Source organism: Ranitomeya variabilis, chromosome 2 (genome assembly GCF_051348905.1).
Source record: "Ranitomeya variabilis isolate aRanVar5 chromosome 2, aRanVar5.hap1, whole genome shotgun sequence".
NCBI lineage: Eukaryota > Metazoa > Chordata > Amphibia > Anura > Dendrobatidae > Ranitomeya > Ranitomeya variabilis.
This window is the reverse complement of record NC_135233.1, coordinates 172,683,504-172,697,504: the sequence shown is the minus strand read 5'-3', so window position 1 is coordinate 172,697,504 and position 14,001 is coordinate 172,683,504. Positions and strand designations below refer to the sequence as shown.

General features: G+C 44.0%; 1 protein-coding gene across 2 annotated transcripts in view; it reads right to left on the bottom strand.

Moving 5' to 3' along the window:
- Positions 1 to 14,001, bottom strand: part of LOC143804781 (pecanex-like protein 2) — a 1,087,275-nt gene that overhangs the window by 1,002,992 nt on the left and 70,282 nt on the right. For both annotated transcript variants that reach the window (XM_077283212.1, XM_077283213.1), the window contains exon 3: positions 4,703 to 4,799. In XM_077283212.1, coding sequence (XP_077139327.1) covers positions 4,703 to 4,799 — 97 coding nt within the window. The remainder of the gene's footprint in view (positions 1 to 4,702; positions 4,800 to 14,001) is intronic.

Sequence of the window (14,001 nt, the reverse complement as noted above, 5' to 3'; positions counted from 1 at the left end):
ATAAAAAAACCATTTCCTTCCTTCATCAACCATGATTCAGCCCATAGGGCTAAATTTTTGCAAACCCTATGAACATTGTGCTGTGGCCAAAGCAGGACAGTATTCCTACTCCAGCCTTACTACTATTTGTGATTGGAGGCCCTTGGGATGGTGGCTTCCTGCTTCAATCAAGACCCAGACCATAGGGCTAATTTTTACAAACCCTATGTACATTGTGCAGTGGACAAATCTTGAATGTAGAGTGGTCCAACCAAACTAATATTTGTTATTGGAGGCCCTTGTGACAGGTTGTCTCACATTGTGACTGAGATAGGGGATACATATTCAATAGAAATGTACACTGACTGTTGGTGACCGAGTGATGGTCCTCTGAAAACTTGAACTGAGCCCCACTACTATTACCGTAGTCCAGCATAGATAATGTTTGTCAAGGGAGGCCTTTGTCATGGTATATTCCTGCATCTATGACACAAGCCCCAGGAGTAATTTTTTGAAATACGATGCACATTCTGCACTCGGCCAAGTAGTTCAGTATCAAGAAGTCTTCTCTTCCAATATAAACTGGGGAATATTGTCAATACTCCAACCCATCTTGGAGTGGGAGAACCATATATCCTTTGTCCATTGACTTGACCAAGAAATATAATCGAGCTTGTCATCCAGTTGACTAGCGCAGATTTATTTTTCCAGTTCACGGAGGTCACCCAAACTTGAGGATCACAAGCTGCATTCACTGCTGCCTTCTAATACTCCCATTTTCCATGTAGTCTCTGCCCTTGAATTAGTTAAATAATAGAGTGAGGGATGTACAATATGAATAAGTGAGGGCACTCTCGAATGTACACAAGAGGGCCTTCCAAAATTTCTAGAGGAGAGCACTTCCAAATGTATGTTACAGGGCTACATGAGGACTCTCACTAAACTCACGTTTCCTGCCTACTGCAAGCCCTCTGAACATTTGAATTTAGGGCCGCAGAATTACATGGAGGTGGAGGAAAGGGGGGAGGAGTAGGGTGAAGCTCAACATTACAATGGACACATTGTAAACTGCTATGGAATATGTATTCCACTGAGTGTCAATGAGGGAGGGATCGCCCAAATGTATAAGTAACAGCAGTCCCTCCAAAACACGTTACAGGGCCACTTGAGGACTCTCACATCAAAAGATTAACATACTACTGGTGCGTTGTAGCTGGCCTTGTAAAGTACTGGGGAATAGCTAACTAAAAATGATGTATGGCAAAGAAACCTACAAAATGTTTAAGTCAGGGCCCTCAAAATTGCGAAAAGAAAACACAACAGTACGTGTGAACAAACGTTAAAGGAATTTTTTTGTTTCTCTGGTTTATTTATCCTTATATACAAGTGATTATGCAGGAAAAACTGTTTATTAACCATTATACTTTTGGTAGTTGTTCTTGTCTATCTGTAAAAGTGTTGTAATACTGCAACAATCTTATTCCCAGAAACCATATGTGAGTAAGAAATGCATGCAGGCATTGTTAGGGGTCGAGGTCCCATCTCTGCACGGGGGGAATCTCAGGCCATCTCCGCTGCGGTCTCCCATTCTTCTCCTGCCGCAGTGGAGTCTGCTCAGCGGAGACGTCGGTCCCAGCGTCTCGCTCAGTCTGACTCTGTACAGAGAGTTGCTGCTGCTTTTCCTGCTTCTGCCATTGAAGTCAGTGCTGGGCAGCAGCGAGCGGACGCTTCTGGGACTAAGTCCTGCTTTTCTCGTTCTGAGCATGCCCAGAGTAAGATCTCTCAGTGGAGATCGAGGGTCACATGATCAGACACTGCAGCTAAGGTCCTGTAGGTGCTCACGCTCTGTGGCAGCCTCTCATTGGTCCTTCTTGGAAGGTCCTGTATGTGCTGCTACTATTTAAGGCTCGCATGGCCGCACGGCCATGCGCTAGTATTGCTTTAATTTATGTACTTTGCGCCAGTGTGGTCTTGTATGAGTGAGTTCAGGGACCCAGCTGAAATAAGCCCCTAGAATGCTGGCACCTCCGGCGAGGAGTTTCGTGTGCATGCAAGACCACTGACTGTTCTTGTTTAGACAGTTAGCCTGTGCCTCTGTGGAGTCTAACAGGGCGCAGTGCTTTGAGTTCATGGCTGCTCTGTGAAGTAACAGAGTTAGCTGACACCACCATATAGTTCCGCTATTCGCTAGCAGCAAGTTCTCCTGCACGGTGGACCCCGGGCTGCAAACGCATCTATCCTAATAAATATATACATTCATTAGGTGCGTTCCGCTAGCCCTAACATAACAGGAATATTCTCCAGTCTCTTACCATTCTGTTTAATCAATTTCCCATCAATTTCAGCCTTATCCTCAGACCCCCAGACCCCTTTGTAGGGTCCAGCTGAAAATTTCCTGCATTTCCCATTGACTTGCATTGTAGTCTCGTTGCGAGTATAGCGATAAAGAATATTATGCTACTCGCTCATCACTAGTTGGGAAAGTCTATGGATTTGGGCCCCTTCCCAAAATAATAAGATCAGCTCACAGCTGTCTGCTTTCCCTTGGCCGGTTATTAAAAACTAGATGGTGGCCCGATTCTAACGCATCGGGTATTCTAGAATATGTATAGTAGTATATAGCACAGCCCACGCAGTATATAACACAGCCCACGTAGTATATAACACAACCCACGTAGTATATAACACAACCCACGTAGTATATAACACAGCCCACGTAGTATAACACAGCCCACATAGTATATAACACAGCCCACATAGTATATAACACAGCCTACGTAGTATATAACACAGGCCACGTAGTATATAACACAGCCACGTAGTATATTGCACAGCAACGTAGTATATTGCACAGCCCACGTAGTATATAGCACAGAGACATAGTATATAACACAGGCCACGCAGTACATAACACAGCCCATGCAGTATATAGCAATGTGAGCACCATATCCCTGTTAAAAAAGAATTAACATAAAAAATAAATATATACTCACCTTCCGGCGGCCCCCGGATCCAGCCCAGGCGTTTAACGATGCTCCTCGCGACGCTCCGGTCCCAAGAATGCATTACGGCAATAACACGTGATGATGTAGCGGTCTCGCATGACTGTTACATCATCATCTCTCTGACCGCTACGTCATCTCCGGTCATTGCCGCAATGCATTCTTGGGACCGGAGTGTCGCGAGGAGCAGGAAAGAATATAATGATTTTTTATAATTTTTTATTATTTTTAACATTAGATCTTTTTACTATTGATGCTGCATGGAGTGGCACTGACTGGAGGGGAGTAGGGAAGGGCGAATTCGTGGCCGGACTGTGCCCGTTGCTGATGCAGGATTTTCGTGACAGACAGACAGACAAGCAGACAAATGTGACCCTTAGACGATTATATAGATAGATAGGGGGGACCCCACATCATTTTTTTTTTCATTCATTTATTAGTAACAAATAAATGAAAAAAACAGTGTGGGACCACCCCTACTTTTAATAACCGGCTAAGCTTAGACTTGCGTATGGCTGGTCTGCGTTGGACTGCGTGCTTCCTCCTTTAAGCTCCGCCTACACAGAGCTTAAGGTAGGAAGTATGCAGCCCTACGCAGACCAGCCATACGCAAGTGTGAACTTAGCCTTAGGGAAAGCAGACAGCTGCGGGCTTATATTAATAGCTTCTAGTCTATTCTAGTTGGGATTTCATAGCGTATTTTCCTTCTGCAAAGCCTGCAGATTGAAAAAAAAATTGTTTTAAGGCAAAAGAACTCCAGCACAGAAGATGCATGCATGACTCGCCACTACTACTTTCAGATTCTGTTGAGCCACTCCACCAACAGCACATGTGGTCTTGCCTACTGCAAAATTTATGCGTCCCCCCGCCATTTCCACTATTCTTATCAGACATTGATGACCTATCCTAATGTGCCATAAAATGGCATAGAAAAGCAATTTGACCATAGAATTTTGTGTTATGTTGTCTCTTTGCATTCATTGCATGGCAAAAATGACTTCTGCAACCTGATTCTTCAGGTCAGTATGAATGCAGTCATAGCAAGCTTGTATATTTTTAGTTGTGTTTTAGTTATCATTTTTACTAAATTTGAAATTTGCAAAAATAAAAAATTTGGTTTGTGTCACTATTTTTGGAGACCTGTAATTTTTTTTGCATGGCAGTTTGAGGTTATTATTGATACCATTTTGAGAGTACATACAATTTTTCTTTTTTTTGCATTTGGAGGTGCAACAACTGAAAAATGACAAGTTTGGAATTTGATTTTATGTATGCCATATACCATATGGGTTAAGATATTGTTTTCTGTTGATGCATCAGTGATACCCAATGTTTATTTTTAAAAATGTAAAATATTTTTTTAGTTTTTCATTTACATTTTTTGTCATTTAGGAGAATTGATACTGTACAGTGGAAGCGATAAAATATAATTTGTCTTTATTCCCCCGCTAAAACTCAAAGATATTGAGTTAGATTTACTATGAAATACCACAGAATTCTTGTGTGTGACACATTAATTGTTTGCCTAAAAAACTTTTTGCATTTTCCTTGACATTTTACCTTTGAAGACCGTCAAGGTCACTAAAATATTATTTTCAATTACCATATATATGATTTTAATGTCCTTATCAATTAATACTCTTACTGTTTATTCCTAAAAACACGGCAACAAAACCACAACGTATAACATAATTTAAGACAAACACATATAACATACATACCAGTGAATCTGAAGAAATATTTCTATGAATATTTTGCGGACATCGCCTTTCATCTTGGCTTTTTAATTCTTCGACAGAACCTCTCTTCATACTACAGCTGCAACAGAACAGAAAGCATCGTAAATTACTGTATATGTTAACCCTTTTTAGTAGTAAGACACACCAGTGAATTCTGATTGAGAAGGTATTCCGGGGGATATTTTTCATCCTGGTGATAAGGCATTCACAGGAGACATGCCCAGTGAAACCACCATGGGAGTGTAGCTTTAATGATAGGTGAGGTTCTACATTAACAGCCAATGATAGGCCCATTACTAGCTGTTTAACCTGCTAAATACAGATATCAATAGGGGCCGCAGGATTTAAATGGTTGCGAGAAATAGCGGGTCCATCTTTCAACCCACTTACCCCCACACGAACATTTAATGACAATGGTTGCTTTGGTAACAAATGGTTGCGAGAAATAGCGGGTCCATCTTTCAACCCACTTACCCCCACACGAACATTTAATGACAATGGTTGCTTTGGTAACCAGAGGCCTCTAGGTCTGCCAGCTACAGTGGCAGGTTTAGCCGGCCAAGCACAATAGATGGCTTCCAGCCAACTCTCCCATACACAGGAGCACTAGCTCAGTCACGTACTCCGGTGTTCCTTATCAGAAAGCCACCGACTGACACCTTAGCAGCTTATTTCTTTGAGAACAATCAGCAGTTCAAAATAAGACATGCACTGTCGACATTCCCCCAAATATCATTCACCAGTTAACCAATCAGCTAAATCCGTCAATGTTGGCACACAGTCTAATGCAGACCTGGGCAAAGTGCAGCCTGTGAGCCGCATCGATCCCTCTGACTGTTCCTGTATGGCCTGTGGATCGAGACAGCTGAAGGGTTGAAAACACTGGTGCATGAGCTGCACCATGAGACTGCCCTCCCCTGTCCAGGCATCCTGATCTATATATATGAGGCATCGTGATTACTCGCTAATCCCGCCCCCTGCACAGTAGCTCCACCCCCCACCACATCACCATATGTAATCCCACCCCCACCACATTACCATACACAATCCCGCCCCAAATTACCACACACAATCCCGCCCCCCACAAATCCCGCCCCACCACCACATCACCACACATAATCCCACCCCCTAACACATCGCCACACATAATCCCGCCCCCAACACATCACCACACATAATCCCGCCCCCAACCCCATTACCACATATAATCCCGGCCCCATCACCACACATAATCCCGCCCCCCACCACATTACCACACATAATCCAGCCCCCCCACCCCATTACCACATATAATCACGCACCCCCATCACATCACCACACATAATCCCGCCCCCCACCACATTACCACACATAACCCCGCCCCCACATTACCACACATAATCAAGCCCCCCCACCACATTACCACAGATAATCCCGCCCCCCACCACATTACCACACATAATCCTGCCCCCCCACCACATTACCACACATAATCCTGTGTCATGATCTCCATGGCCAGAGAACTAGCATAAGCCTCAATAGGAACAAGCTCTTGGAAGATGTAACTGTACTGACCATGAACTAAACCTACCGCATCATCTAGAAGTAGCCAGGTAGCATGTCCTACTTTTTATCCCTATATGCCCAGCGCCGGCCGGAGAACTAAATAATGCTAGCAGAGGGAAATATAAGACCTGACTCACCTCTAGAGAAATGCCCAAAAAGGAGACAGAAGCCCCCCACATATATTGGCGGTGATATGAGATGAAACAACAAACGCAGCAGGAAAATAGTTTTAGCAAATTTGAGGTCCGCTTTCTAGATAGCAGAAGACAGAAAGCATACTTTCATGGTCAGTAGAAAACCCTAACAAAACACATCCAGAAATTACTTTAGGACTCTGGCATTAACTCATAATACCAGAGTGGCAATTCCTGATCAACAAGAGCTTTCCAGACACAGTAACGAAACTGCAGCTGTGAACTGGAACCAAAATACAAAAACAAAACATGGACGAATGTCCAACTTATCTAGTAGATGTCTGGGAGCAGGAACAAGCACAGAGAGGCTTCTGATAACATTGTTGACCGGCAAGCATCTAACAGAGAAGCCAGGTTATATAGCGACACCCAGATCTAATCAGAACAGGTGAACAGGGAAGATGATGTCACAAGTTCAATTCCACCAGTAGCCACCGGGGGAGCCCAGAATCCAAATTCACAACAATCCTGCCCCCCCACCACATTACCACAGATAATCCCACCCCCCACCACATTACCACACATAATCCCGCCCCCACATTACCACACATAATCCCGCCCCCCACCACATTACCACACATAATCCCACCCCCCACCACATTACCACACACAATCCTGCCCCCCACCACATTACTACACATAATCCCACCCCCCCAACACATCACCACACATAATCCCGCCTCCCCACCCCATTACCATACATAATCCCGCCCCCAGCACATCACCACACATAATCCCGCCCCCCAACACCACACATAATCCCGCCCCCCACCCCATTACCACACATAATCCTGCCCCCCACCACATCACCACACATAATCCCACCCCAACACATCACCACACTATTGTTATTAACTTCATTTTAAGTTAATTTACCACCTGCGTAAGCGCTATTGAATGTTGTCATTATTTACTTTAGTTTAATCACCAGCAGCGTTAATTAGATAGCAATGATCGGGCCAAGCGTTAGCTAGATTCATGCTCTTTTTTTTCTTTTTGCACATAGCATGTACTTGTCTCTTTTTTTGGACCAGCACTCCTCCCATTTGGCTCAGGTGATTTTAATTAGCAGGAGACTGCAAAGTAAGGGGTCTAGCCCATTTTGGCTCTCACTGAAGAGCTGGAGGAAGGTGAGTTTAAACGCTCCCTTCATTTTGGTGCTGGTGCTGTGCGGCGGCCATTGTTGCTGTGGCTTTGTGCTGGTGGGGCGGTGCGGTCTGGAGTCTTGGGGGCTCAGTCTCGCAGCATGGGTGCTGTGGGGTAACAGGCCGTCCGCCGTGCTGGTGCATGGCCGCTGCGGCGGTGGTCGCCGCACGGCTCCGCTCCGTTAGGGCGTTAGGACCCACTACGAGGTTTGCCGTGAAGGGGCAGTGGGCTTCATACAGTCTGATCAGAATGTTAAACTGAAAACCTCATGTTCAGTATTTAAATTTTTGCCAAGCGGCTTTAGATCAACGTATGATTTTGGGATGTGCGGTTCATGCTCTTTTTTTTCTTTTTACACATCTAGATAAGTTCCTTAGGGGGTCCACTTTCCAAAATGGTGTCACTTGTGGGGGGGGTTCAATGTTTAGGCACATCAAGGGCTCTCCAAACACAACATGGCGTCCCATCTCAATTCCAGTCAATTTTGCATTGAAAAGTCAAATGGCGCTCCTTCCCTTCCAAGTTCTGCCATGCACCCAAACAGTGGTTTACCCCCACATATGGGGTATCGCCGTACTCAGTACAAATTGTACAACAACTTTTGGGGTCCATTTTCTCCTGTTACCTTTGGTAAAATAAAACAAATTGGACCTGAAGTAAATTTTTTGTGTAAAAAAGTTAAATGTTCATTTTTATTTAAACATTCCAAAAATTCCTGTGAAACACCTGAAAGGTTAATAAACTTCTTGAATGTGGTTTTGAGCACCTTGAGGGGTGCAGTTTTTAGAATGGTGTCACACTTGGGTATTTTGCATCATATAGACCCTTCAAAATGACTTCAAATGAGATGTGGTCCCTAAAAAAAAAAATGGTGTTGTAAAAATGAGAAATTGCTGGTCAACTTTTAACCCTTATAACTCCCTAACAAAAAAAATTTTGGTTCCAAAATTGTGCTGATATAAAGTAGACATGTGGGAAATGTTACATATTAAGTATTTTATCTGTGATTTAATTGTATAAAAATTCAAAGTTGGAAAATTGCTAAATTTTCAAAATTTTTGCCAAATTTCTGTTTTTTTTCACAAATAAACGCAGGTAATATCAAAGAAATTTTACCACTATCATGAAGTACAATATGTCACGAGAAAACAGTGTCACAATCATCAGGATCCGTTGAAGCATTCCAGAGTTATAACCTCATAAAGGGACAGTGGTCAGAATTGTAAAAATTGGCCCGATCAATAACGTGCAAACCACCCTTGGGGGTAAAGGGGTTAACTACTATTTATGTAAATAGCAATTTATTTAAAGGTGTGGAGGGAGCCACTCGTTCCTCCGTCCATCATTCAGCGTGTGTGACAGGAGATGCTATAATGTAATTACATCGCCTTTGACAGAAGCACATATTTTGTCTAACATTCCAGTTTACTGCATAGTCATGTTCATGTGGTAAAAAATTATGCTACACAGTTCCCCAAGATTACCCTAAACTCTAAATTGAAACACCACTAAGGCCCCCCAAAAAACTAATATTTCTTAATATAACCCTAGATTACAGGGAATCTGTGAGTGGGTTTTCGCTACCTCATCTGAAAGCAGCATAATGTATGAAAAGAGACCCAGATTCAAAGAATGTATCACTTAGTTTACTTGGTGCAGCAGTTGTGACACAGGGTTCATAGATGCAGCATGTAGCAGAGCTCAGAAATCTAACCATGCCCCCACTACAGCTTTCTATGTACATTGACTATTAACAGTTATCACATGAGGGGGCATGAGACTTAGTCCAGGCAGTGATAATGTGTTGGTTATAAAACCTTCAATGTAAGTAAACAACAGCACAAAGCCCAATAAATGACACATCACTGAATTCAGTGTTTTAACTCTCACATCATGCTCTCCTCAGATAACAAGGCAAAAACCTGTTGACAGATTTTTCTTTAATACCCTTGGGGGTGTAGTTTCCATATTGAAGTCACTTTTGAGGATTCTCACTTTACAAATGGCTCAAAGGCTTTGCAAAAGCATCATGTCTCCCTAAATCCAACCTAACCAAATTCAAGCACTACTAAAATGACTCTCCCTGCTGTTTGATCCATGTAGTGTGCCAAACAGAAATGTATGTCCAATTATATATTATTGCAGTAGAGAACCCCAAAACAACTTATGTGGTGTATGTGGCGCCCCTGGGGTCCAGTCGCCACAGAGACACTGCACCTCATCCAGTGGTGTAGTATCCCGCTCTCAGGTAAGGAGGGTGCACTACCCAGGACTCCATCACTCAAATCCAACACACACCAGTTCAGTCGTGGCATCTGGGTGTACCCTTAGGGAGGAAGGCCTCATCCCTGGCTGGATAGGAAACGTGTTGGAGGAGTGGGTGTGGTAGGTAGAGTAGGGGAGGAGCTTATTAGGAAGAACAGTGCAGAGAGCAGATTGTGAGAGAAGTGGAGCTGAGTAGACATGCGGTTCTGCAGCTACTGACAGACAGAAGAGAGAAGTGAGAGGGAGAGACTGCAAGAAGCTCCCAGAAGGACAGAAGGGGTCCTAGGGGCATGTGTAGTGCAGAAGCCACCCGTGGGGCCCGTATCCAGAGTGGAGGGTCCAGGTCGCAGGCAAGGGGACTGGCCCCAACTAAGTGGAATACTTCAAGTTCAGCTAAGAAACCGGAGGCTGTGGCTTTTGCAAGAAGCACAGCCACATCCACCCATACTTCGTCGAAAAGGCAGTCATATAGAATCCAGGCGACTCGGAGAACGTCGCCTGACCAGGTTTGTGACTGCTGGCTTGAGACACTGTTGGTAAGGCACTGGGCAGGAGAAGAGGAAAGCCAGTGTAGTGAGATGGCCAGAGAAAGGCATATGAAAGGAGTCCTGGAAATGTGCATCCCAATTTGCCTGGGAGTTTGCTGGACCACTAACCTGAAGAAGACAGCATCAGGCTTGCGTTTGTGGACTGGAGAACTGTGAGTAAAAGTGGAAACTGCACCTTACTGTGTCTTTTGCATTATTTCTACAACACCTGCACAGTCTACCACAAGCACCATCATTTCAATCAACACTACATCTGCCCAGGGTTAAGCTCTACCTGTGGAGAGCCATAACAACTCTGCTGCATCACCATCTGCCCCAGAGGATCTGAACTGCAGCATCGGCTAACATTTCTTATTTTGAACAGTAAAAAAGTTATGTTTCAGCTTACCCCCATCAGCAAATCCATAAGAGTCCACAGGAACATCCGAGCAAGGAAAACGCCACCGCCCAACGTCCTCTGCTGAGTAAGTAAGAAAAAAAAATCCAGCTCCGGAGTAAAAGTCATCAATTTTATTTCCACATATTTAAAATTCGGAAAAAGCTGCTTGCAAGTAACTGCACAACTATTTCAGAAAAGAAGCCATAAGTTAGCTGAACGCGTTTCGAGCACGCATGCTGCTCTTTGTCCACAGCAAGCTTCTTTTCTGAAATAGATGTGCAGTTACTTGCAAGCAGCTTTTTCCGAATTTTAAATATGTGGAAATAAAATTGATGACTTTTACTCCGGAGCTGGATTTTTTTTCTTACTTACTCAACATTTCTTATTTGCCGAATACCACAGGTCGAGTCACGAACAATAACTTTTATAAATTTTATTTCCCCATTTACTTCTTCCCCTTTTATTGGAGGCCCAGGGCCACGGACAGGGTCAATGCTGCCTTGACACGTCCCCTTTAAGAACCGGCCCGGTACAGGGTGCCCCACGGCCCTGGCAGGCGATCCATGTACATTTCCAGAAGCACAATCTGGGCACAACGTACTGACCACAAAAATTACATATTTGCAATTAACTGCAACATCCATGTGCTCAAACTTCTGTTGAGTACTATACTACTACTATATTGTGTGATATGATAAACTATTTTAACCCCTTCGTGCCATGCGCCGTACTAGTACGGCGCTGCCGGCACTGCATTAGTGCCAGCCGCAGTACTAGTACGGCGCATCGGCGCTTCGGGTGTCAGCTGTATATGACAGCTGACACCCCGCAGCAATGCCCACGATCGGCGCTATCGCCGATCGCGGGCATTTAACCCCTCTGATGCCGCTGTCAATAGTGACAGCGGCATAGAGGGGGATCGCGCAGGGACGGGGGCTCCCTGCGCTCTCCCACCGGAGCAGCGCGATGAGATCGCACTGCTCCGGTGACCTGGAAGGAGTCCCCGGATCCAAGATGGCCGTGGGACTCCTTCCGGGTCATGAGATGACCCTGCTTGCCAGCGCCTGCTGAGAGCTGCTGAGTGCAGGCGCCGGCAAGCCTCTGCAAAGTGCCTGTCAGATCGGTGATCTGACAGTGCTATGCACACTATCAGATCACCGATCTGTGATGTCCCCCCCTGGGACAAAGTAAAAAAGTAAAAAAAAACAATGTCCACATGTGTAAAAAAAAAGAAAAAAAAAATTCCTAAATAAAGAAAAAAAAAAAAAAATATTCCCATAAATACATTTCTTTATCTAAATTTTTTAAAAAATCACACAATAAAAGTACACATATTTAGTATCGCCGTGTCCGTAACAACCCCATTTATAAAACTATCACTAGTTAACCCCTTCAGTGAGCACCGTAAAAAAAAAACAAAAAAAAACACGAGGCAAAAAACAACGCTTTATTCTCATACCGCCAATCAAAAAGTGGAATAACACGCGATCAAAAAGATGGATATAAATAACCATGGTACCGCTGAAAACGTCATCTTGTCCCGCAAAAAAAAAGCCGCCATACAGCATCATCAGCAGAAAAATAAAAAAGTTATAGCTCTCAGAATAAAGCGATGCAAAAACAATTATTTTTTATATAAAATAGTTTTTATTGTGTAAAAGCGGCAAAACATAAAAAAATTACATAAATGAGGTATCGCTGTAATCGTACTGACCCGAAGAATAAAACTGCTTTATCCTTTTTACCAAACGCGGAACGGTATAAACGCCCCCCTTAAAAGAATTTCAGGAATTGCTGGTTTGTTCATTCCGCCTCCCAAAAATCGGAATAAAAAGCGAGTAAAAAATGTCATGTGCCCGAAAATGGTACCAATAAAAACGTCAACTCGTCCCGCAAAAAACAAGATCTCACATGACTCTGTGGACCAAAATATGGAAAAATTATAGCTCTCAAAATGTGGTGATGCAAAAACTATTTTTTGCAATAAAAAGCGTCTTTTAGTGTGTGATGGCTGCCAATCATAAAAATCCGCCCAAAAAACGCTATAAAAGTAAATCAAATCCTCCTTCATCACCCCCTTAGTTAGGGAAAAATAATAAAATTTAAAAATATATATTTATTTCCATTTTCCCGTTAGGCTACTCTCACACTGTGCAAGCGCCGCACAACGGGGGCAGCGGATGCTGTTTTTCCACGCATCCGCTGCCCCATTGTGAGGTGCGGGGAGGTGGGGGCGGAGTTCCAGCCGCGCATGCGCGGTCGGAAATGGTGGACCGTCGGCACAAAAAAAGTTACATGTAACGTTTTTTGCTGCCGGCGGTCCGCCACAACACGACGCAACCGTCGCACGACGGTTGCGACGTGTGCCAATACGTCGCTAATGTTAGTCTATGGGGAAAAAACGCATCCTGCAGATGACTTTGCAGGATGCGTTTTTTCTCCAAAACGACGCATTGCGACGTATGCAAAAAAACGCTAGTGTGAAAGTAGCGCTAGGGTTGGGACTAGGGTTAGGGCTAGGGTTAGGGTTGGGGTTAGGGCTAGGGTTAGGGTTTCAGTTAGAATTGGGGAGTTTCCACTGTTTAGGCACATCAGGGGCTCTCCAAATGCGACATGGCGTCCGATCTCAATTCCAGCCAATTCTGCTTTGAAAAACTTAAACAGTGCTCCTTCCCTTCCGAGTGCGCCCAAACAGTGGTTCCCCCCAACATATGGGGTATCAGCGTTCTCAGGACAAGTTGGACAACAACTTTTGGGGTCCAATTTGTCCTGTTACCCTTGGGAAAATAAAAACGTGGGGGCTAAAATATAATTTTCGTGGAAAAAATATATTTTTTATTTTCGCGGCTCTGCGTTATAAACTGTAGTGAAACACTTGGGGGTTCAAAGTTCTCATAACACATCTAGATAAGTTCCCTGGGGGGTCTAGTTTCCAATATGGGGTCACTTGTGGGGGGTTTCTACTGTTTAGGTACATCAGGGGCTCTGCAAATGCAACATAACACCTGCAGACCAATCCATCTAAGTCTGCATTTCAAATGGCGCTCCTTCACTTCCGAGCTCTGCCGTGCGCCCAAACAGTGGTTTCCCGCAATGTATGGGGTATCAGCGTACTCAGGACAAAATGCACAACAACTTTTGGGGTCCAATTTATCCTGTTACCCTTGGGAAAATAACAAATTTGGGGCAAAAAGATCATTTTTT